Genomic DNA, 24838 nt, shown 5'->3' with positions numbered 1-24838 from the left:
CTTTTATTGAGAGTGAAAAAATAATTTAAAGCAATTATCTGTACAGGGAGGTGTGTGGTTAGCTGGGCAGAGGGTCAACAACCCCACCGGGGTGAGTTAAAGAGGACGATTTACAGCTGTACAAAGACACAACAATCCCACCAAAGAGGAGCAGAGGGTGGAGGGCAGCTCTTGCAGCCCGGAAAGGAGGAGTGGGAGCTGTGTGGGGATATGGTGGGGGGGACCAGACCCTCAAGTGACCTGCAGGGGTGTCTCCAGCATCTCCATGAGGAAGGTGTCGATGGGGGTGTCCCCGATCAGCTTGAAGAAGAAGAGATGCTCCAGGCACTTCAGTCCGATGGACCGTAGTGCTGGCAGGCGCAGGAGGAGTTTGGCAAACCTGGAAAGGGGAGAGAAGGCAGAGGGGTGAGGGAGGCACTGGCTGCACGCTCCCATTCTGAGCCTGAGCTGGGGAGGGCAGAGCACAGCACATCCAGGTGCCTTGGGGAGTCATCCATCTTACAACCCAGGGCATGTTAATGTGGGGGTGGGAAAAGAAAAGAGGAAAGGGGGGTAGGGGGGAAAGGGTAAGGAAGGAAAGGGGAGGAAAGAAAAGGGGGAAGGAATTTTGCATCCATATGTTTCAAAGATCAAAGAAATAAAGTAAAACCCGTCTTCTCCCTAAAGCAAGCGCTCGAACCGGTGACTCGCATCTCCTCTCTGCCGTTGCAACCATTCATGGAGCACCTCTCCCATCCTGGTTCAGGGATGCAGGGAGGGCTGCCCTCTCGTCTCTCCCCACACCTCCGAGGATGCTGCGGCTGCACCCGGCGGCCCCTGGGCCGGAGCGCGGCATTGCGGCACGGCAGCCAGCAGAGGGTGGGCTTGTACCGGGATGGGAGGGATCCGTCGCCATCCCAAAGGCTGCGGTCCGGCAGCGGGGCGACCCCGGGCGGTGGTTTGTTTTTGTATTGCGCATCTTCCTCGCTGGGGTTAACTCAGCCCTAGGACGGAGGGGATACTCACCGCCCCGGCTGCTCGGGGTACTTCTGCTTCGTGTAGGCTTCCAGCGTGGCGTAGACCTTCTCCCGCAGCGACTCCACTTCGGAGGGGCTGGACAGGCCCTTGGCGTCTGGACAAGAGAGTCACTGCCAGGGATCCAGTGGCACAGGGGAGAGGTGGTGATGCTGCGTGACAGCTCCACAACTTACCTGGGTTGAAGAGGACAATGGCTCGCAGACACCCCAGCTCCGACTTATCCATCTGCATGTCCTTCATTTTGGACACCAGCTCTGTCAAAACTCTGCTTGTGGGGGACACGAGTGGGCAGACAGTCAGAAATGGGGGCTGAAATCATCCAGGATGGGTACTGGGAATCCCCCCAGCTCCTCTCTGCAGGGAGAGGTGGCTGTAAGGGACAGCAATGCCACCCACTGCTCTTTAATATGAGCACCAGCAGCACCCAGAGGCAGGAGCATTAAGTTTACTTCCATTCTTGCTCTGCTCTGCACATGGGCTCTGTGCTCTGCTGGAATTACGAAGAACAATTTGTGTTTGAGGAAAGCCACATGGGTGTTCCTCCACATTGCACTCTGCATGCCACTTCTGTAAGGGTGGCACCACCACATCCTGCTGGGCTGGGAGCAGACATGGCACAGACAGTACATATATGGCTGTTACATGAGCAGAAGCTGCAAGCTGGGGCTTAAGGCTCTGCTAGCTAAAGCTCTGCTGATCAGTATTAGCTCTAGATCCAGTTATGGCAAAATCTTCAAGGGGAGGGCAGAGAAGCAGCCTCCCCCTGCACAAACACACCCACCACAGAGATGCTTCCGCAGCTGCAAATCCCTTTCAAGGTGTTTTCATTACATTCCGTTGTGTTTTTCGTAAGCCAATCAAATGTCCCCTAATTCTGTCCCAAATCATCCTGGGTTTGCTGTAGCTCTCCATAGAACAATAGAATATCCCTACTTGGAAGGGATCATTGATTCCCTTTCAGTGGGAAGGGGAGAGAGCCTGCAAGGCCCTGCTGCTGGGGATGACAAGCTGGCCACATACCTGTCAAAGATGGAGCCTACGCCTGCACTGTGAGCACTGCTGCGGTGCACATGCAAGCCTGTGGCCAGCAGGATGCCATCCTGCACTGACACAGAGCGATGGGAGAAGGATGCGATGAGCAGCTCGTTCCAGCCTGCAAGAGGGAGGTGTGTAGGATAAAGAGGGCAGCTGCCAGCCAAGCATCATTCCCATACAGAGCAGGGAGCTGGTTTCTGCTCTTTAATTCAACATCAGATTCCCAGCGCCCTGTCTATACTCTCTGCCAAGCATTTATCCTGGCCTGGGACAAGCCAGCCCCAACAGCAGGAATGGACCAGCTCAGGGGGTCGCATTCCCCACGAACACACAACCCAGAGAAGGGATGGGGATAGCAGGAAAAGGGCAAAGGTTGGGGACATTACCTGCCCGCAGGAGAATGACTTGGTCCTCCAGGGTCAGGTCAGAGAAGTGGGGGATGCGCTTGGCCCACTCAACAAGAGTGAAGAGCTGCTTGTCAGCAGCGTGGCAGATGTTGGTGACAGGGTCGTTTGTCTATGGGAACAGCGATGTTGGGTTGAAAAGGGGAGAACTAATCAATGTAAAATCTTTGAGAGTCACCACCCACTCTGCAAACAGCATCAAATCACATTAGCAATACTCAGGGCCACAAACAAAGTGATCACACTGCCAGTTATCTCAGCTGCGCGTTTTTGGTGAGAGGAAATTTTTGTTACTATTATTTCTCCTCAGCCAAATTGGCCTTAAGTTGCACCAGAGGAGATTCAGATTAGATAAGTGGAGATGTGGCACTGAGGGACATGGTGGGAGTGGGTTGGGGTTGGACTTGCTGATCTTACATCCCACATCAGCCCTGGTTGATATGGGGCAGACAATCTGTGCCCAGAGATGCGCAGCCCCAGCACGCATAGGACTTTGTCCCTTCAAATCACATCTCAAATGCTCTCATCCCAGGCTGTGTGACATTACTGACACCGCACAGTGCCCCTTACTGAGCTCTCTGTGTTCACATCACTGTATGCCTCAGTCTTGGGTTCTACTGCCAGCTCGGCTTCCAGGATCCTCTCCACAGGCATGTCTTCACTGCCACCGCTCGTGGACTCAGCTTCATTCTCGCTGCGCTCCCTGCTCCGCTGCCTCTCCTCCTGCACAGCTAAGGGACAAAAAACCAGTTCTTTACACCCAGGCAGCATTCAGCTGCTTGCTAAGCATCTCCTTTCCTCTTGGTTGAGGAACTCTCTTGGTAGGGAGAAAATAAATAGATACTTCTGAGGTAGGTCCAACTAAAGCACAATCACCGCTCTGTCCTCGTCACCCTCCAATAACGTCGGGGTTGCTGCAAACTGGTGGTCTCCAAACTTGACCTCCAAACTCCAGCAGAGAGGAAGAAGGAGGTAATGCCTCCAGGTGGCAGCCTGAGCTCAGTGGTCACAAGCTGCTGGAGGGACTCCATCTCCCAGCCACTAAGGTTTGCTGCATGCCTAATTCTTGAGCCAAACTGGGGCCTCCACATCTATAAGGGCATGGACTGATGCAGGGAGCCCCTCCTGCTGCAAGCTTGGAGCTCTCCCACTCTTCTCTCATTTCCAAGATATCTGTTGATGGGTGAAGTACCAGTTATTCACCCCCAGGGCTGATGGGTGTGTGGAAGACAGGTCAATGTAAGATGTGTACACACAGCATTCCAAGTCTTATGCCAATTTTCTATTGACAAACCCATAAGAAAATCCTGCTTTGGGAGAAAGGAAAGGCAAGTGACCAGCAGGTGTCACATCAGTTTAACTCACTGCTGGGGAGAAGAGTACCAAAAGAGCAGAACAGCCCTGCTAGCCAGCATCACTGCCTCAGTATGACCACACAGCACCATTGGGGTACCAAAATGCAGAGTAAGCCCTGAAGGAAAGGTGGGGGGCTGGGCGAGTCATGAATAAAGAGCTGTTGGCATTTATAACCATGAAGTGATAAAGGTTCACTGGGGAGAAGTTGGATACAAAGCCAGCCCCTGTTATGCAAATGTTGGTGTTTTCTGTTGAGCAACTTAATGACTTCTCCCCTTGAGCAGTCAGCAGTTGGAGGAGTGGGGAAGGCATCTCCATGAAACTGAGGGGATAAAAGTCTCATGGGAGGAGGACAGAGGATGCTGAGGAAGGGAACAGCTCTGCAAGCCTCCAACAAGCCCTAAGGCTGCCTGAGAGCTCGATCCTCATATCCTCAGTTAGATAACTGCTGCTAGGAGGAGGATGTTACATGCTCCCAGCACAGGTTTGTCCTCACACTGCCCACCAGCAGCCTGGGGTTTGCATTTTCACGCTCTATGAAGGGAAGTCACATCGACTCCATGGTCCTCCAAACCACTTTGCACCTGGCAGGAAGTGCCTGAGATTGGGTTTTTGTAACAAGCCTGGTCTTATACAACCCCCAGCCTCCCTCAGTGCTTGGGGCAGCGCAGAATTGATCGCGCTATGGGGAATGGGCCAAAGCTGCATGCGCAGAGCACACACGTTAGGAAGTCTCCAAGCCCGTGTGTACCTTCCCTCTTCATCCCCATGGCGAGGCACTTCTGATAGCGGCAGTACTGGCAGCGGTTGCGTTGGCGCTTGTCGATGAGGCAGTCCTTGTTGTCACGGCAGGTGTAGATCAGGTCCTTCCGGATGGTCCTCTTAAAGAAGCCCTTGCAGCCCTCGCAGCTGTACACCCCATAGTGCTTCCCTAGGGAGGTGAAGGCAGGCTGTCAGTGTGGATGAGCTCAGACTGACCTCAGAGGTGAAGGAAGAGCCTGCAGGAAGTCAACTTGACAGGGCTGGTTTGTCAAGGAGGATGGGGTGATGCTGTGCTATCACTTTCCCATTATAAGGAAAGACTGTATCCATCTGCATCCCAGCAGAGGGATGGGAGCCAGGATTGGGGTGCACTGACATGGTGGGGTTTGCCAGGCTCAGCAAGGCTGCAGGACTCTGGGCAGGAGAAATAACCTGAGAACAGCTACAGAGAAGCTAGCACAGAGCACAGGTAAACAAGAACACAGTGATTTTCATGTTTTACCTTTGTTAAAGGTATGAAATGAGATGGTACCTAGAGAAGAGTCTGCCCTTAGGTAAGCCAGACCCAGCCATGAACCCTGTGATACCAGCGCAACCTCAGCATTCACTGATTGATGACAACATTCACTGCTATGCAAGCCTTCAAGGCATCAGGGCAGCTGTCATTGTACAAAGCCCTCCCTGAGGAAGGACGCTTCCTACCTGAGGACCTGTCCCCACAGATGGCACAGATGTGTTTGGCTAAGGAACCTGGGCTTGTGGATGGATAATTCATGTTGCCAATCCCCGGAAGACCTGGCAAGGGCTTGATGTCCTCCGAGCTGCTGACATTGTTGAGCACATCGAGCTGTAGAAGGAGAAGGCAAAGAGATGGCTTAGCTCTGTACCCCACAGAAATTGAGTTGAGTGTTTCTTCAGTGCTCAGACTGGGCTCATCCCAAAGCTCGTCCACAGCCCGTGGGCAGACCAACATGCTCTGGTGAATCCAGCTGGAGGGATTTAAGCAGAAGCTGAGTAGCAAAAATCAACCCTTATCTCACCATGATGCTGCAAGCAAAAGGAAAGGCTAAGCAGAGTTGGAAAATGGTAGGCAGCAACCCTCAGCTGCTCAGTTACAGCCCCTGAACAACAGCACTGGTGGGATCCTGCCTCCTTCATTGGGGGATGCTGGTCATAAGCTGCCTGTGGCTCACAATGTGCAAATCTGCATGAAAACGTGGCAATCCCAGTCCCTCCCTGGGACTCCAAACTCAATCACAAGCTGGAGAACAGAGCAGATTTGGGGTTACCAGATTTGAGAAGGGAGTAAGCAGGACATCTAAAACGAGCTGCACTGAGATGCAGGCCAACAGCCCAGGGCTTCCAGCTGAGATTCCCAGGAGCTGCTCGTGGCTGCTGCAAGTTAAAGGCTGCAAACTGAATCGATCAGAAACCAAAGGCTGATATTGCCCAGGGCTTCCTTTGATAACTGTTTGCTTTAGAGCTGTTGTCAGCAGGGCAGTGAGGATGAAGGGCCATTGAGCATGTCTTTTCTCAAGCTGCCTGGGCAAAACAACATCTCTCCAAAACCACCGTCAGCTCATCCTTCTCACCACCAACTCAGCTCCTTCCTTCCCTTCAAGCACGCAGCCTCCTTTGGTACTTTGCAAACTTCTTGCCAAGATGCTGAGTCAGGAGGTTTAAAATGTTTTTGTGGTTTAAAATGTTATCCAGAGCTCAGTTATCACCTTTCTTTTCTCTCTGCTGCACTCACAGACAATAACAGTATACATGCAGGGGGAGAATTGGGACAGTTTTAGCCATCAGTGTCTAGGAGCTTTGGCTCCTGCAGGTTAAGTGCAATCATGTATGATATTTGGGACAACTACTTGAACCCAAATCCATTAGCAGCCTCCCTGCCAAATCCCCAAAGCCCAGCTGTCTCCTTGAATTAGAGACAACGTGAGTAAAACTCTCCTCAGAGCTGGTAACATGGGGAAACTCCTGGACTGGGGAAAACTGCTTCCTGGAGCATCCCCAGACCCAGAGGAAAAGTTTTCCATGCAGCCAGCATTGCCACCAGCTCCGCCACCATCAAGCACCTGCCTGGCATATCATGGGCAATGGGAATTGCCTGGTCAATGGGAAACAGCTGGGTGGTGTGAGGGTCCTTGCCCTGCACAGGCACCCAAAGAGCCCCCAGCCTGTCCCTGGGGGGCACAGACCCCAGCCCCAGGGATCCCCCTTTACCTGGAGAGGAACTTCAGCCCTTGAGTGAGCTCAGGCAGTAAGGATGGGAGCGTTTCATTTTTCTTCAGGCAAAGTCTGCACGCAGCATGGACTACGTGGCTGGCATTTAGCATTAACATTTGTCTCTCTAGAAAGTCTGCATGTTTTCCATATAATGAAACATAGCAGATACCCTTTTTCTGGAGGAATGGGAATGACTATTTCCTATTATACTGTACATGTATTTCAATAATTACCCATATGGCCACAGACGCAGCAGAGGTGATTGCCTCTATATAAGATAAGATGTGAGAATCATCTTCCCCCCCTCACTGTGAAATATAAACAGGTATCTTCTGTGTCAAGGTGATTTAATCAGGAAGATTCACACGCTGGCAATTGTTCTTTACATCAAATCTACAAAACACACCAAGGACTCCCCACCAGCCAGCCCACACCCTTCAGTTTCAGTCCTCACCCAGCCTCTGAGCACCAGGAACTGGGGATGAAGCCAGCATGCCCATCTACATACCTGCGGGCTGTGGGTCACAAAGTTCATGCCCGGAGCAGAGGAGGACAGAGCAACAGGATGCGAGCCAATGGAGGATGCAATGACCCTGTAGGGTGAGCCCAACGCATTCACTGGAGAACCAATGGTGTTCATGGGGGATGGCAGCGCCCGGGAGGCGTTTGTGGGGGCCTCGAGGTAGTTGTGATGTCCGTCCACTGTGCTCCCCACAGACAGGCTGGATGATGGGCTAACAGACGTGGAGCTGGCGTGAACAGGGGAATCTACAGGGAGAGATGAGGTATATGTGGATGCGCCTGCCTGTACAGTGGTCTGCTGGTCTGCCTTGCTTGTGTCAGCTTAGATGCTGGCCAAGCAAACATGCCTTATTGTATAAAGGGAAAGAGCAAAATGTTGTTTATGGTACAGGAAATAAGGTTACCTACAGCAACAAAACATATTATGAAGATAATGTTTAATAATCAAATCTTCTTGCGTTGCATTGGTGCCTTAGCTGACTTGGAAAAAGGCACTGCTGTTTGCCTGCCTCAGGCTGACTTTCTATTCCCCGAGGTCTCACATTTGCTGTTCAAACCAGCTCTGGAGGCAGAGCATTTCTGAAGCCAAGAAATCCCCAGCAGCCAGGCTGGAACCCACACAGCTCTCTGTGCTTTGCAACGTTCCTTCACGTCCCATGATGGCTCATCTTCTTCTCCCCAAGGCTCAGCTCTTCCCTTCCCACCCACATACCTCTCCACCATGCTATTTCATGCATTCCTCCAGTTCCAATTCAAGACGCTGGAGTCAAGAAACTCAGCTCTACAAGATCCATCTTCCCTCTTCAGAGATTATTTTGACACAAAATGCCCACCAATGTCAAAGGGTCTAGCTGCATTTTAAAGATATGTATACAGTCTTTTTTCCCCTTTCCCTAGAATTTAGCAACCCTAGTAAGCATTGGCTTTCGTTAACATTTCAATGAGCCATTGTTTCTCTATTGGATTTTCAACACAGGCGACCATCCCTGGAGCAGCAAAGGCAAGGTGTTGTGTAGCAATGTCACACAGTTGGTTTTCCATAGCTGGCAAAGAGGATGGTTGTTCCCGTTGCGTTTGCAGTTAAGGCAGAGGTTTGGTGTTGTGTTGCTTTTTGTTTTTTTTTTTTTCCTCCCCATCCTTTTAACATTATTGCAAAGTTATTTATGTGACAGTGTTTGTTATTTTACCTGAAGTAACAATCAAATCTGATTCAAAGGGAAGATGCACAATAAAGACGGGAAAAGGTCAGCTTGCTGAATAACATTAAAGACATTTGTCAGAGTCAAGGAGGACTCGATCTGCTGTTATCAACCCACTTCAGACTTAATTCTGCAGAGGGTGGGGGAGAAAAGGTCTTTGTCAATTCTTGCTTTGGCTTTTTGGATCAATTCTCCCAGTGGAAAGCAACGCGAGGCAAGAGGAAGCCAGCAAAACCACAGCAGCAGAAGGCCTGGAGGCAGTGCCCAGGCAAAGGGCTCCATCCTACTGCTGGAGGGCCCCTCCCCAGCATCAATACATAAGCTTATAAACAAATTGCCTTTCACATCGCTTTAAACAGCGAGATACTTTTCAGAACTCTTCAGCTTAGGAAATCAGCCAATAAAAGAGAAATGGGGCAGAGGTCTTCCACACCAGAGTAGCTAAGGAGAAGAGGGACAATTCTTCATCCTTTTCCATAACACAGAAAAGGGCGTTTTCAAAGTATCACATAGAAAATTTAAGTCACTAAGAAAGGACTCACAGGAAAGGTATTTTATCTGTTCGTTTTTACACCAGACCTAAGGGAAACACTGTTCTTTATTAGAAAGGATCCAAGCTTTAGGAAGATGCAAAGATGTTCAAGACCTGCCTGGATGCCTACCTGGGCGACCTCGTGTAGGGAACTGCTTTGGCAGGGGGGTTGGACTCGATGATCTCTGGAGGTCCCTTCCAACCCCTACAATTCTGTGATTCTGTGATTCTGTGAAGGCTTTCTGGCAAAGACTGCTTTCCAGAGCCAGCCCCATGGCATACTTGTTTTCATGGCAAGAATGCTATGGCCAAGGACACCCCCCAAAGGCAATGCATTTGTTCCCACACTGGCCAAACTGTCCTTCTGAAGCTGGGACAAATACATTGGCCAAAACCATCAGTTTCCAGATACAAATACCTATATCCAACCACAATAAATTACAATACAAATCCTACTCAAAAAAACCAAAGCAGTGGTCTGGGATTTTCTTTGACTTCCAGTCCTTCCCCAGGACCCAGGCTGACTTGGACAGCATAAATAGAGATCACAGGTCTTGTTAATTTGTGCCAAATATGGTTTGGAAAGATTAAATGAAGTGATCCTGGAGAAAATACTATTTGTGTCACGCATCTCCCAGCTGAAACTAACTCAAAAGTCTTGCAAGGACTTCCCTCAAGATATTCTCTCCCATCACATGGGGATGAACAGAAGCATCCGTGCTGCAGTGGTTCTGGGGAGGAGCTGCTCCACAGGGACGCATCTGTGGGATGACACAGGAGGGACCACAGAGCCAGGAGCCAGCCCAGTATGCCAGCCACGGCTGCTTCTGTGTCAGAATCCAACCCAGGTGACATTTACACAGTCCACGGTGGGTCTGCAGCCTGCCCATCAGGTAATGCAAGATGACATGCAGCGCTGGGGACTCGGCTGGCTCCGGAGGGGCCCTGAGGAACACAGGGCAGCCCCTCATCAGAAGGAGAGGAGATAAGCAAGGACACTGCATAGCTTTGATTCCTCACTTCTTCCACCACTGCAAAATCCTGGCCAAGGGTGGGAGCTTTGCATGAACAGCCTCATAGAAATGGGAATATAGAAACTTGCTATCTCCATCAGAGGTACAGATGCAGAGCCTATACATCAGTGCTGAGCAGCCTGGGCCTGGGAGAACGCTACTCCACGACTAACACTGGCTCAGTGAAGCCAGCTTAGAACATCTGGGCTGTGAGCACTTCCCAGGGGAAAGCTGGATCATGTCTGGAAGGAAGGATAAGAGCATACGAGTGACCACAAGAGCCTTGGCAAGAGCAGCAGGAAGAGAAGTGCCCAGTCTGCTACGCATGAAGATATCTTGATTTTCACCCAAGAAACAGCAGGAGACACCAATCTCACCAACTGTGTTTGAGCAAAAAGTGGAAAGAGAACGCAGACTAGAAACATCCAAGCCTTACACACTACCTCCTAGCCACTGCAGCAGTTGTAAGTTTGCACTGATTAAAGCCTCTTCAGCTCTAATGTCTAGCAAAGCCAGGAGAAGAAAGGTGCCCATGTTAATTAGAGAAAGATCATTGTGTTTATGATCTAAAATCATAAAATCACGAAGGCTGGAAAAGACCTCCAAGATTATAAAGTCAAATCACCAACCCACCCCCACCATGCCCATGAAACCATAGAATCATTAAGGTTGGGACAGACCTGTAAGATCATCTAGTCCAACTGCCAACCCTACCACTGCCATGCCCACTAAGCCATAAAATGACAAAGGTCAGAAAAGGCCAGAAAGATCATCTAATCCAACCATCAATCTATTACCTAGGCACCTAGGCAAGCCTACCTCCTGAGACCTGCAGATAAATAGCAAGTCCAGGGATGATCATTCTTTCAGTCTTTCCACTTGTTCTTTAGGCATCAGAGAATCAAGAGGTAGAACAAACTGTATGAATAGCAAAGAATATGCCTATGCTTCCGAGGCCCCAGATAAGCACAGAGATTGGCATGAAGGATCACAGGTGTGAGCTGTGCTGCCTCCCTCTCCTCCACAGACCCAAGAACACCAAATAGGGAAGGGCTTCAGCACTGGAACATGGGGTGTATGGGAGACAGACTGGAGGGAGCATTGTCCTTGGGGGCAACATTCTCAGTGACATACCTGTGAGAAACACTGAAATGAAATGCAGTTATGTAGCAAGGACTCCCTGTTAGCTGGAATTGAATCTTTGCTGCTATTTAAATATAGAAGTTAATACAAAAAAATACTCCCTTTCTGCTGATATTTATAACTGTCCAAGCATGTTTCCCCATGCTGGTATCCTGCATAAAGGTTATTGGTTTTGTCTTGCTTTTAAGGTTCAGTAACCTTTGTGTTCCCATCTTTGCCTTCTGCTCTGCAAGTCAATAAATAATGCAGCCTTCCCCTGACAGCTAACATCACAGAGGAACAAAAAGTTTTGGAGGCAAGTAGAGAGATCTGCATTTGTTCCCACACTGGCCAAACTGTCCTTCTGAAGCTGGGACAAATACATTGGCCAAAACCATCAGTTTCCAGATACAAATACCTATATCCAACCACAATAAATTACAATACAAATCCTACTCAAAAAAACCAAAGCAGTGGTCTGGGATTTTCTTTGACTTCCAGTCCTTCCCCAGGACCCAGGCTGACTTGGACAGCATAAATAGAGATCACAGGTCTTGTTAATTTGTGCCAAATATGGTTTGGAAAGATTAAATGAAGTGATCCTGGAGAAAATACTATTTGTGTCACGCATCTCCCAGCTGAAACTAACTCAAAAGTCTTGCAAGGACTTCCCTCAAGATATTCTCTCCCATCACATGGGGATGAACAGAAGCATCCGTGCTGCAGTGGTTCTGGGGATGCACTTTGGTGGATGCATATGAGGCTTTCCCCTGGCTTGTTGGATTGATGGTTGGACAAGATCATCTCAGTCTTTTCCAACCTTTATAATTCTGCAGCTTGGCAGACTTGGCATCAGGTGCCACTTTAAGATCTCGGTCTGATTTGATTGAAATTGAACGGTGTGTTCACAGTTCAAGATGCCCAAAGACATTTAGACAACACACACCTGCGGTGTAATCGCATGCTCTTCTCCTCCTCGAGAAACCAAGCCAGGGGAAGGAGGGAAAACAACCCACAGATGTCAACACATGTTTTGCCATGACTTTGATGGGAACCACTCATTGCAGGGTATTTCTATGTTATGGGGATCTTCCCAGCCAAAGAGTCCCTTAGCAACTGCTTGTCAGGTATTTAAAAGATTCAAGCCTCACTCAACCTAACAAGGTATCACATCCCCCAGGTGACCACCGTAGTGCATGAGAGTGATATAAAAAAGTCTTCCATTCCCAAAGAAAGAGAAGTCATTGAATTTGAGGCTTGGAGTGCTTTATGTGATGGTCTGATCAAATTTCCCACCTGACCAGAGGGATCTCCAGCACAGATTCCACCAAGAAAAAAAGTATGCACGTGAATTCCTACAGTGGTCCTTGAGCTCCTGGAGAAGTCCCCATCAGAAAGCACCTCAAGGACTTCAGGATCTATGGCTCTGTGAAGGCAACTGAGGATGGGTTTTTCCCACGTTCACAACTAAAACCTCTGCACCGGGCTGCAGGAGTTTGCCCAGTCACTGGATTTTCTCACACATTTTCCTGTTGGGTCAGAGACCCCTTTGCCACGCTCACATAAGGACTTGCAGGTTCGGACATGGCAAGCTGTGGCACCTAAAGGAAAAGCAGCCCAGAGGTCCCAAAACCTGGGCCCACCAGGGGTGCCAACCAAACATGCAGCCCACAGCATGGATTTTCCTCTCCCAAGCCACCAAGCAACCCGGTCTAACCCTGCTTTGCCTGGGAGAGCTGACAAGACTGCAGCCAGAGGTGGTGTGGCTGCAGGCCAAGTTACATGAGTACTCATAAAAGAGACTTTGTGGAGGAGCCAAGTTAGTTCTTGTCCCTAACCAACTGTGCCAGAGTGCTCCGAGAGGGGACAAACCAGCACAGCATCTTTCCATGCCCTGGGAGCAGGGCACAAGATGAAATGCATCCTTCTGGGGAAAAAGACCACATTTTGAAACACTTTCTGTGTTCCTAAAACCCAGGCTGAGAAGGCAAACCCATCTGCTTAAATCACTTCTCCCACTTTGGATGTGCAAGTGTGACTAACCCAAAGTAACACCGCTACTCTGCTCTCCTCTGCAGTACTACACAGTCAGAGCTTTCTTTTCCTCACTGCAAATAATATGCTTATTAGCAGTGTGTCCATCCATTCTCTGACACAAACTTGGTTTTTCTAAACCAAGTTAAAATATCAGTTAAATGCACTTTTAAATGAAAGGTAACATCCTGGTATATTGAACTGCAGCTGTGATGCTGGCTTGGTGCCTTAGTCTCCATTGGTGGAGCAGAAATGCCTCTTACTCTCATATCCCTCACCCAGCAGCCTCCCAAATGCTCTGCACAGCACTGTGACCCCTATCCCTACAGGGATCTGTGCCTGGTTCCTACAAAGAGCAGTTTGAATGTCTCCTCATATATTCGTAATACTCAAGGAATTAAACACAACATTTCCATTGTTTCACTCCTATTGCAGCAATAGGAGTTTGGCTTTGCTTTTCTTGTTCTTTAAGAACGCCAGTGAGCAATAGATTTCTCCAACAAGAAGTCTGTTTCCTGTAGCAACGGGCTAAAAATGCACTTTTAGGAGTCATCATCCCTACAAGTTACTTAAAAGTTGTGTAGATGTGGTGCTTAGGGATATGGCTTAGAGGTAGACTTGGCTATAGTGCTATGCCAGTGGTTGGGCTTGATAACCTTAAAGGTCTTTTCCAACCTAAGTGATTCTATACCTGTGACTTCTCTGCACATGGAGGATGACTGGAGGTGAGCATCCACAACAAGACAGAAAATTATACATAGTGGGAACAACCCACATGCAAACCAACCCCTGCCCAAACCTCATCTCCAGCAGAGAGACATCATCCAACAGCCCTTCAAATTAATCCCCCCCTCATTCCCCTCAAGTTAGGATAAGGGAAATCACTTCAGATAAAGACAATAAGTGTGCTCTGGAACAGCACAGACTTTTTCCTAAGAGCAGATCTGGTTTCTGTACTAGGGTCTTGTTGGTGTGGAGGGGACCAATGCTGCTTCCAACCCCACTGGCATGCAGAGCCCTGTTGTGTTCCCAGCCCCATTCAGTTGACTTGACACAGCTCCATGTAGGTAGGGCAGCAAGCAGACACTGGGCACAGAAAGAACCCTCTGTAGGTTTCCTTGGGCCAGGATGGGGGCTGTTTTATGTCTGAAAGAGCATTGGATGTTTCTTTTCCTCCAGTAACCCAATAATAAAAATAAAAATGCAGTTGGAAAGATGCTTCCTCAGTTAGATCCTGTCCTTTCAATAGGTTCAGCTCATCACACAAACACATCCACTCCAGAATCACAGGACAACCTGAACCAGCAGCACACAGGCTCTGGAGGTTACAGCCACACACAGGAGAGGCTAAACACATTTCTAAAGTCCCTTTTTCCTTCCCCGCGCTCCCACCGCGGGATCAGTTTCTCTATCTCACCCCGCAGGCACCAATTGCAAACACAAGGAAAATACTCACTGCCAAAACCCGCAGGAAACTTAATGAAGTGAGGATAATTCCCATACATGTTTAATCTTCAGTTCATCTCTCGCCTTTCAAAACACGACCGTCTCCTCTCACTTCAAAGCTGCCCGGAGCGCGGTGTTGCCCGCCCGGTTCGGGGCACGGCTCTGCGGGGGCTCTCGGAGGGCTGCGGGGCAGCTGCCTCCTCCCTCGGTCCCATCCTTGCTTTGAACAGCTGTCGGCCGGGATGAGACTCGCTCCCGTTCCTAGCAGCTCAGGGCCGGCTCCTGCCTTCAGCTACCCGAGCTCCCTGAGAATTCACGGCAGAGCGTCCCGGTAGCATAACCGCTCGGCTAAGACGCAATTGGATGCATGCTGGCTCTGGTACAGAACAGAAATTAGGAGGTGGAAGGGAGGTTAACTTGTTTAGGGGAGGAGCATCGTGAAGAAGGAGGGGGCTGTTCTGCTTTCCCACCAGTGAAGGCTCGATGCAGACCATTAGTTATGCCGGCCCCAGCCATGTGGAGGTGTTTTCCTGCCATGCAAAAAGAATGCTGTCTGAGTGCTTCGGGAACAGGGCTGTGCAGGGCACGGAGCATCGTGCTCCTGCCCCGTGATAAGCTTCACTCCATCTTCACTCTCAGCATCCAGCTGCAGGGTGCTGGACTGCAGCCACCCCAGGAAACATAGGATGGAGCTGGAAGGGGCAAAATAACTAAGAAAAGCTCACATGCACTGCATAAAGCATCATGTGCAAACATCAGCCTCCTTACCACATCATTGCACAGGGCACTAACACAGGCAGTGCTATGTCACACACAGTGCTACAGGGATGCTCCTGGCCCTGCAGATGAGACCCAGAAAGCACCAGAGCAGTGGGATGCAAGGTGGCTTCTTCCCATCTCCAGATGGAAAATTGGATTTCTCAGCAGGAAAAGCTTCCCCCCCTCTCACCACTCTGCAACAAGTCTGATAAACATTTCTCAATCAAAAAACCCACCAACAAACAGTCTGCTTCATAAATGCATTCTTTTTTCTTTGCCCAGGGAAACCCAAGGGCTGTGCCCTTACTGCACAGGATGGATCTGGCTGCCCTGGGACCAGCAGGTGTGAGCAACAAAGCTGCTTTGCGCTTTAAGCACCCAGCGTGCTGAGTTTAGCAGCAGCGTTAGTTCTTACCCACAGCACGGGATCTCAGCAGCTTTAATTCCATGCTAATGACATTTTAGTAGGGAATTATTTTTATTGATCTGCCCAGAGCAAAGAGCCTGAGTGCAGCGCAGCTCAGCCAGCACCCCGTCCCTTTTTCCTTTCTTCCAGTTTACAAGAAATGAGAGAGAAAACAAAACAGCCCTGAGCTCCCTAAAAAGGCCACAGTCCCAGGCTGTAAGTGGATTACCTTATTGATTTTTAGCAGATCTGGGTTAGTGAGTGCTTAGTGCTGCAGAGCACATGCACACCGAGCACCTCCAAAAGAAAACCCTCATCAAGATAAGCAAGCATCAGGCAATTCATTTTGGGGAACATGTGGGTTTGGGGTAGGGAGAGCCTCCAGCCCCTGTATACAGCTCAGTCTATGACAGGCTCCAGGAACCAGCTCATCCTCTCCTGACAAATGCTGTGGGACCTCAGCTTCTGCAAGACACAGCAGAAGTCACCATTTGTGCTCCTGAAGGTTTTCTGGTTTTCCCCTCCTGTTATGTAAAAGAATACATTATGACTGCCACGAAGGAAAACCACTGCCACACTGCACCCAGATGGCACACAGTGCTCCCAACAGCCATCGGTCAGAGCAGAGTGCTGGTTCCTGCCAGCTGAGATGCTAACATGGCACTGGGCCCTGCCTTGCTCAGGTGCCCATAATTTTTCTACAGTCACCGTACCGCAGCATGTGTTGGGACAGCATCCAGAAGATTTAGCACAGCTTCACGCAGCCTTTAAGTCTGTGGAGCCAAACCTAAACAGTGGAGGTCCAAAGTGCAATAATCTTATCCCACTTCATCTCAGAACCAGGAAAGAAGAGACTAAATATGATTACCATTCTCCAAACACTGGATTGAGCCAGGAAACCCCCAAATATGACCAAGAATCCCATCCTTCCCCTATCCTGTTTCTGTTTAAAGGCAGAGGCAAACCATGGTCATACTTACAGAAACAGCAGATGTAAATAAAAAGACTGCAGCCCTCCTAACTCTACAACTGCACGTACAGCTCTCTCCCATCACAGTGCTTTGGAGCTGTAGGCATTCAAAGCCAATGCTCACAGGTGTGGGTGGCAGAGGTGGAGGCTCCCCTCAGACAGCAGCCAAGGTGCAGCAGGGGTACAAGGTTGGGTGTCCATGAGCCCTCCCCACACAACTCTTGGGGAGGACACACAGATGCCTCCCCCAGGCCACAACAGGGACTTGAGGCAGAGTTTCTCTAGGTTTATTAATGGAGCGTCCCAGTGTCATCTATCTGCCATACTTGTTGGTACTGGCATGGAGTCACAGAATCATAAAGGTTGAAAAAGATGTTCTAAGATCAACTAGTCCAACCATCAACCCATCACAGAGACATGGATAAGTCAATTCAGCCACTATGATCCTTAGAGAGGCAGGGAGCTCCTGCATCAACCCTTCCCCACCCAGCCCTGCCCTTTCTCACCGCTACCCTCTAGCAAAGCAATAACCACAGACACCAAGCTAATGAAATTAGCCCTGGAGCCCCACCAGGCTAATGCAATTACCAGCAGCAGCACAGTCGGGCCACAGCACCACCTCACCTGCAGCCACACAGCCTGCCCTCTCCTCCTCCCCAGCTGCCTCCTACCATGCATCCCCTGCCCACAGGCCAGCACCTGCTGCAGCTCAGGATCCGGAGAGCAGCAGGCATCATCCTCAGCATCATGCAGGGCACAGCCTACCTTGCAGAAAACCCCGTCCCATACAGCCTCCGAGGCAGATAATTCCCAGTCTGTTTGAACCTTGGGAGTCGTTCAGTTACCACCACCATAACGAGGCCCTCGATGCTAATCAGCGGTGTCGCTGAATCCTCTTAGGGCTGCCTAAGCTCCTCCAGCAGCTTAGCTGGTGCAGGTCCCAGCTGCCCACTCCTCCCAGGAATTACCTCCCCACACGGATGCTGTTGGACACAGATGCAGGTGAGATCCCTGATTCCAAGTTCTGATCCCAGAATTTGGTGCCAGAAGGCAGGGTGACAGAGGCACCTGAAGAAGGTTTTGCCCAGCCCAAAGGGCACCCAGAGCCAAGCCTGCACTGCAGTGAGCAAAGGTACAGAAATCAATTTTTAAAAGTGCAGTGAACACACAGATTTCCATCCACCCATCTCTGAATATTGTCATCTAAGCATCAAGCCAAAAGACATTCTCTAAGAAGCTCCAAGCAACTTTTTGGCTCCTAAAAGCGGCTGGAGGGGATCCCACCATGCTCTGCTCCTCTGCCCTGGCACTCTTTTGCAAGGCAACATGCAGCTCTCCACACACATCCGCTCTGACTCAGGCTTTCTGCTCCAACAATGCACTTTTTAATATCACACAAGGAGCAAAAACAACAGGTCCACTATAACGCCGAGATATCCTGAGGCAGAAAATCCATTCGGAGCCCAGCAAGAGAGAGTCGAGTCAATTAGACACTTTCTAGGGCGTCAAGCTGCCAACAATCCCGGCCTTTGTATGGGGAAGAATCACTGCCTATGTGCTTCCCGACTGCCCCCCTTGCTGGAGCAGAAAGGTCAGTGGTGGAGCGTCATGGAAAAGCATGCAGCAAAATATTCCTGGGAAGGTGGATGCAAAGAAATCGCCGTTTGGATCTTTGCTGTCAAAAGCATCCATTGCTCTGGGGTTGGGGATCGTGGGGGAACTGGTGAGTTAACATAGGTGAACGGGAACTTCATACCTTCCTGTTACTGCCCTGCAAGAAAACTTTGTTATCACACTGCTACAGTACTTAGAAATCATCGTCTACATGCAAGCTCTGCTTCAGCACTCCTCTACACACGATGTGAAGCTGGGGAGGTTTTGCGGCACTGCTGCCTGCATGAGGCCATGAAGGGCTCCCACCTGCATCCCCTATGGCGCACATCACAGCCTCAGTGCAGCCAGGGGCTTCATTTGCTGTTCTCACTCCACACATCCCCACAGCCGTGCTTTTACATTTCCTCCTGCCTCAGCAAGTGCAAAACTCCAGAGACAACCTGTCAATCTCCATCACATCTGGCTGCCTCACATGGTCTATTTATACCAGCCAGGCAAACGTGGATCTTTGAGTTCAAGGTAACAAGGGTTATTTCTGCTCTCAGCAGCTACTTCCTCAGGGAAGGAAGGGTTGGAGGCATCCAAGAGGAACAGCATCCCATTAGGGGCTGGCAGCCATAACTCTATGGCTGAGGGCACAGTAGCCATCACCAGCCACAGCCCCATCCCCAAGGACCCAGCCACAGCAGGCAGGATCTGAAGATTGACGTCCATCATAGGACTTCCCATCCCATGCCCTTATGCATTGCCACAGAGTGGAGGCCAACACATCCCATTCTAACCCACAATCTCTCCAAGGCCACAGCACCAGGCTTGCTCAAATAGGGTCTGTACACTGAATAGCGCTCCTTAACTCTTCTCCAGCAGACCCAGCCTATTCTTTGGGAAGAAAATCAAATACCACCAGCTTATAAATGAGCGCAGCACTATCAGTACGGCCATCCTGAACACTGCAAGCCCCTCAGCTCACCCTACAATGTATTTGGGCCACCAAGAAAACAAAAGACAGCTGCACTTTTGCCCAACAGCACACCAGCCAACATCAGTCTGAGCCCACCAGCCTGCTGTTTGATATTCAGGACACCGAGCAGCTTTGCCTTGCTCTGACAGATGCACACATCTCTTCTCTGCAAGCACTCCCCCTGGGACTCCATACACTGCAGCAGCCAGAGGGAGACAAGCACAACACAGAGCTCAGCCAGAACAGCCCCATGAGATCTGCTCCCCTCAGCAATTGCACAGCCAAGGGGCAGGTAAGGAGCCAGCAGCACTGAGCATCCTTCTCCTTATCAACAGCCTTCATCACCTTTCAAATGTATTTTCCTCCTGAAAGCCACACGTTCCCCCTCAAATAGGTGCTGATTAAGACTACAACTCCCCATGCATCAAATAAAGGAGCAGCCTTGGATCAAGGCGAGCACAGACCACACCATGCAGAGAGCCAAGACAGCACAGCAGCAAAGAGCAAATGCATGAAGAGTTGGCAGAGGCATGTGCTGACATTTGCTGGCACCGTCAAATAGCTGCTCTATAACCTATCCCAGTAGAAAGGGAGAGAAGGAAGCAGTGAGTGCCTGTTCACAGCCACATGTTTTGGCCCCATCTATTTGAGCAGAAGGAGCAGCAGGAGGAGAGCAAGGGAATGAGCTCACACAGGCACAGCCACGTACTCTTGGGTACCTGCACTGCATCCATGTGCACTGAGTATAAAATTTGAAGCTTGAGTATTAAAGCAAGCTCTGAGGATGGCAGAGCAGCTTCTCCAACACAGAGCCATCTCCGTCAGAGATCTTAAACTTCGCAGAGAGTCTGTTAGAGTCTTGGGTTCTTTTCCACAACCACTTCCAGCAGACCTAAAGACTACATCCCTACCAGTGAACTCACTATCTACACAGCATGGGATCTGTCCTGCTGGCTGAAACCACAGACGTTCCGTCATGCCATTCCCAAGTGTAGGCTGGAAGTCAGCACTGGGCAAGAGCTGTTTTCACAAAGAAATTTGACAGCTTTTAAGAGCCAAGCCATGCCCACACAGAGCAGGCTGCCTTCACAGCCTACCCTGGCTTATTTCACCAGCAGATCCCTTAAATCACAGCTATCTACATGTAACCTCTAACCCAGGATGACACAGCAGCAAAGGAGGATGAATGTTCACGCACCCTTGGCCAGGTGAAATAGAAGAGCTTAAACATCTGACACCAGTGGACACAGCTCTCCAACAAACAGATCTCCCGTCAGCAATAGCCCAGAGCTTCACTCATGCCTCTTTCTGGATTAAAAAGCAGCACAGGACATTCTGGCTTCCAGGAACCCAAGTAGAGTCAAAAGCAGTTCCTTTGCCAGGGCTGCACACTCCTCCTTCTCCTCTAGGAAGCTGCACCTCTCTGTGCATCCCCATCATCTCCAGGGCAAGCGTTTCCCAAAGCCTCCTCCATCACTTGCAGCCCTCCTTGGAGAGCAGCTTTGCTCACCTCTCTGCCGAGCACCTCAAGCAGAATTTTGGTCTGATGAAGACAGCAGCAAGGAGGAGGGACTTTTGCTTGACATGGAGATGCGATGTGACTGCTCCCTGCCCTCCCAGGCTCCAAAGGGCACCTGGCTCCCCATCCCTGGCTGAGCACGCACAGCCGCCCCAAGGCACCCGCAGCCCTGTGCGTGCCGAGACGGCTGGCACATCAGTCTCCATGAGATCACCCTGCCCAGCTCCTGCTCGAGCTGTCAGAGCAGGGATTGTGGCTTGGTACAGACACAGGGTCAAGCTTCTCCCAGCTGCCCCGCACCACTGAATAGCACACACATGTTGCCAAGGCAAGGCTGCAGAGGGGGACAGTTAGTTTTGCAGACTGAGTGGCCAATAGGTGGTAGAGCTGTGGAAGAGCCCAGAGCAGTTCCCCCAAGTGCATCTGCTTTTCTCTCAGCAGAAATCAGTGCTCTCTTTCTCACCCCCAAGAGCACACGAAGGGGGAAGAAGCCCCCTGCTCTAGAGTCACCCTTTGCTTCTACAGCCATAAGGTCCAAAGAGAGCTCGTCACAAAGGATGCGGTGGTCCAGCCTGCTTGCAGAATGATTTTCTCCCAACACAATGCCAGCAACTTCATTTGCAAATCCACTCCAAACACAGCACAAAGTGCCCTGTTTTCCTGGCTGCCATCCCTCTTCACCTTGCTTATGCCTGCAGCAGTTTGCTGGTTTACCCATTGCAGCTAAAGCAACAAAGCTGCAAAAAGAAAAAAAAAAAGGGACAAACAAACATGATATTCTGCAGCAATTAGGGCTAAATAGGGAAAAGAGGTGTAGGGAATGAATGGACAATGAAGAGGGCAGGCACGCAGCGAGCTGTGCACAAACTGTTCTTGGGCAGCCAGGTCTGAGCCAGGCAGCCAGGCTGCACGTAAGGAAGTGCAGGCAGATGAAAAGGGGAATTTCAAGAGGCATAGGGCAGCTCCCAAGGGCCTCCCTGTCCGGTGGGCTCCTCACAGAGCACCCAGCATGGGGCAGCTCCTGTGCCCCCCCCCCTCACTGAGTCCTTTTGGATGGCAGGAGGATGCTGGCAAGCAGCAGTGGGGTTTGGGGTCCTCTCAGAAAGGAAGGAATCCATTAATCTCCCTGGTAATTACTGCCACATATGGATTTGCACAATTACACTCTGTTAATTGGTTATTACAGGCAAGGCTGACTGACTGGGCAGAACGGCTGTGCTTTAACCCCTTCACTACCCCCAGCACTGCTCTATCCTCCTGTAACCTCGCTGGCTCCCATGACAAGGTACGTACAGCCATTGTGAGATGACCTATACACGCAGTAGAGGTAAAGCCTTCATAAAACCCCAAGATTTCTACTGCCATATCTCCCCTTCTCACAGGGGCTGCCTTACCACCCCTTCCTAGGGTGTCAGAAGCTGTATGAAAGTCAGGTATTGCTTAGCATAAGCAAGAAACTTAGGGGAAAAGCAGAGCCAGGCATCATACCATGCACGCAGTGACAACTTGCATCTCAGACTTTGAACAGCCCCAGCTAGAAGATGCAATAGGAACAAAGGCAGGAACCAAGCAGGACCACAGCAAGGGAAGCAGGAGTCCGAAACACCTTCTGGCCTTTTCTCTGAGTGAGAAAAGGCCTTGGGAGGGAACTTTGAGTTATCAGCTGGGATGGATCAAGAGGAGACTCAAAATACCTGCAATAAACCCTCAGCAAAGCACACACAACCCTTTCCATACCACTAGTATCGCAGGGGTCCCTCTCATCGCACAAAGTGCAGCAGAGGAGAAACCTGTCCCCATCAGTGAGTTAAAGAACTTGATCTCCTGGCTCCCTGACTTCAGTGCAGAAATTTCTTCCTTGTGCAAAAGCCAGCTCCAAGCTTCACCTGCTGGAGGACCACCCCATCCATTGATTGAAAAGGCAGTGTCCCTCACAAGTGGTCACAAACGTGCTGAGCTCAACTCTGAGGAAGGGAAAACAGGCAAGCCCGCAGCCATGGAACGCTGCTGATTCCTGCCAGAAGATGGTCTGTGCTGCAAAGTTCAGAGTGAGTCTTCAGAGCTGTCAAAGGGAAGATGGGGCAGAACCCACAGCCGTGCTTAAAAAGGTCAGCTGGGAAAAGTCAGCAAGGGAAAGCTGCTTGTGTTATTGACAGATGCAGAGAGGAAGGGGCTAACCCAGGAGTACCTGCCAGGTGGCTTTGGCAGCGCACGCTAGGCTTCAACTCTAGGCAGCTACAGCCAGCAGTGAGCCCTTTGTGGGTCACCTCCTGACAACAGAGGCTGGGGACAAAGCCTGGAACTGGCACCAGGCAGCAATCCTTTGTCCCAAGAGATGAGAGCAGACCAGTGGGATGGAAGCCCTTCTGGATCTTGCAGATCACATCAGCTCTTCAGGACTCTGAGCCTCAGATATCTCTCTGTCCTTCATGTCCATGCACCCCTGTCAAGAAATGGAATTACTCCCATAATCTTGGGCTGAAATGATGCATCCACTGACTGCTGCAGCCATAATTAACTGCCAGAAAAATCAATTCCAGCACTGGTTTACCTGATAGACAGGAATCAGCCCAATAATGGATCATCAGATGCTAATCAAATTTGATATCGATATAGGATGATTAAGATTGGAAAAAGGCCGTTAAGATCATCAAGTCCAACCATCAACCCATCACCAACGTGCCCAGTATGCGACATACATTTACCAAGGCAGCAACAAGAGAAGATGCCATTTTAAATCACATGTGACTTAGAAATACGTGTACAGTTCAAAACACAGAATGGCCCGGGTTGCAAGGAACCTCAAGGATCACGAATTTCAAGTAGATCTGAAATGAATTGGACCACTTCAACAGCTTTCAGTGGAATTCTCTCCCACCCTACACATGTATGTGCAAGTATATGCATTTATGCACACACACAGTGAATCCTTTTGACAAAAATCAATATTTATCCAGTAAGATATGCCATTCCATTAAAAGAATAAATAGAAATATCACAGCTATTTGTAACCCACTCGTGAACCAATCCCCAGAACTCCTTTAGTATGAGCCGTTGCATCCCTCACCCCTAAGCACAGCCCCTTTTCCAATCCCTGGGCTGGTGCATGGCCATGGAGCTGGGCAAGCACTACAGCTCTTGGTGTCCTACCACCCCTCTCTATATGTACCTAGTGCACAGCAGACTCATATGAGTACAAAGCAAGGACTTACAGAAGTGAGGGAAGGAGCCCATCTCCAGGGAATAAGGAGCCTGCATGCCTGGCTGCATTTCCAACCCACGTCCTGTCTCTTCAGAAGACTCAACCATGAAAGGAGTTTTGGGATCAGCTCTCCCATCCACACCAGGCTGCTGGAGAAGGAGAGGATCAGAGAGAAAGGAGTGCCTGTGCATTACACAGCAGCATCCTCACAATCTGTCCCAAGTTACAAATTTACCTCCCAGACCTTGACCAGGGCTGGGGTTTCCTGTGTTTGCTCTTTGGGCTCCTGTCCCTTTGAGGTGTTGCAATGCTGGGGGGAGGGCTGGCCACACAGACTAGATGATCTAGAGGTCTTTTACAACCTGTATAATTCTAACCCGGGCTCCCGATGGAAACAAACCACACAAAATAACAGTCATCCCATCACAAGCACCCTCAGCTCAGCTTTCCTCCTCCTCTCTTTGCTTTCTCTCTGCCAGTTGGCCTTTTTTCTCTTGCCTGTGAACATACCTGCTCTACAACAACATTTGCCATTAGGAAGGACACAGCATTAGCCACATTCCTGCTGGAGTCCAGTGGAGACCAAGCAGAGCCGGCTTTGTCCTCAGTGAAGCTGTCTCAGTGCCTGGGGGGCAGGTGATGAGGAGAAACATCTTTGTCTGCATGTGAGTGACCTGGACAGACCTGTGTCTGCAGTAGGCTTTCAGAAGGCAGCCAGCCTGTGCTGCAATCC

The 24838-nt window shown here is 50.1% G+C and overlaps 1 protein-coding gene across 2 annotated transcripts; it reads right to left on the bottom strand.

The window, feature by feature from the left end:
- Positions 1–231: 231 nt before the first annotated feature.
- Positions 232–24296, bottom strand: RXRG (retinoid X receptor gamma; the record flags this gene model as incomplete). Of its 2 annotated transcripts, none has more annotated exons than XM_079535462.1 (10): positions 232–379; positions 1006–1111; positions 1191–1282; positions 2038–2170; positions 2439–2568; positions 3027–3187; positions 4564–4743; positions 5277–5421; positions 7315–7574; positions 24116–24296. In XM_079535462.1, 10 exons carry the CDS (start codon positions 24294–24296, stop codon positions 232–234), a joined length of 1536 nt encoding a protein of 511 aa, XP_079391588.1. The 2 variants fall into 2 exon arrangements, with proteins under 2 accessions (XP_079391588.1, XP_079391589.1); XM_079535463.1 differs by lacking the exon at positions 24116–24296 and adding an exon at positions 14685–14733.
- Positions 24297–24838: the final 542 nt, after the last annotated feature.

The sequence above is a fragment of the Tetrao urogallus genome (assembly GCF_951394365.1).
Source record: "Tetrao urogallus genome assembly, chromosome: 5".
NCBI classification, from domain to species: Eukaryota; Metazoa; Chordata; class Aves; order Galliformes; family Phasianidae; genus Tetrao; species Tetrao urogallus.
The sequence above is the reverse complement of the archived record's forward strand: the minus strand, read 5'-3'. Positions and strand labels throughout refer to the sequence as shown.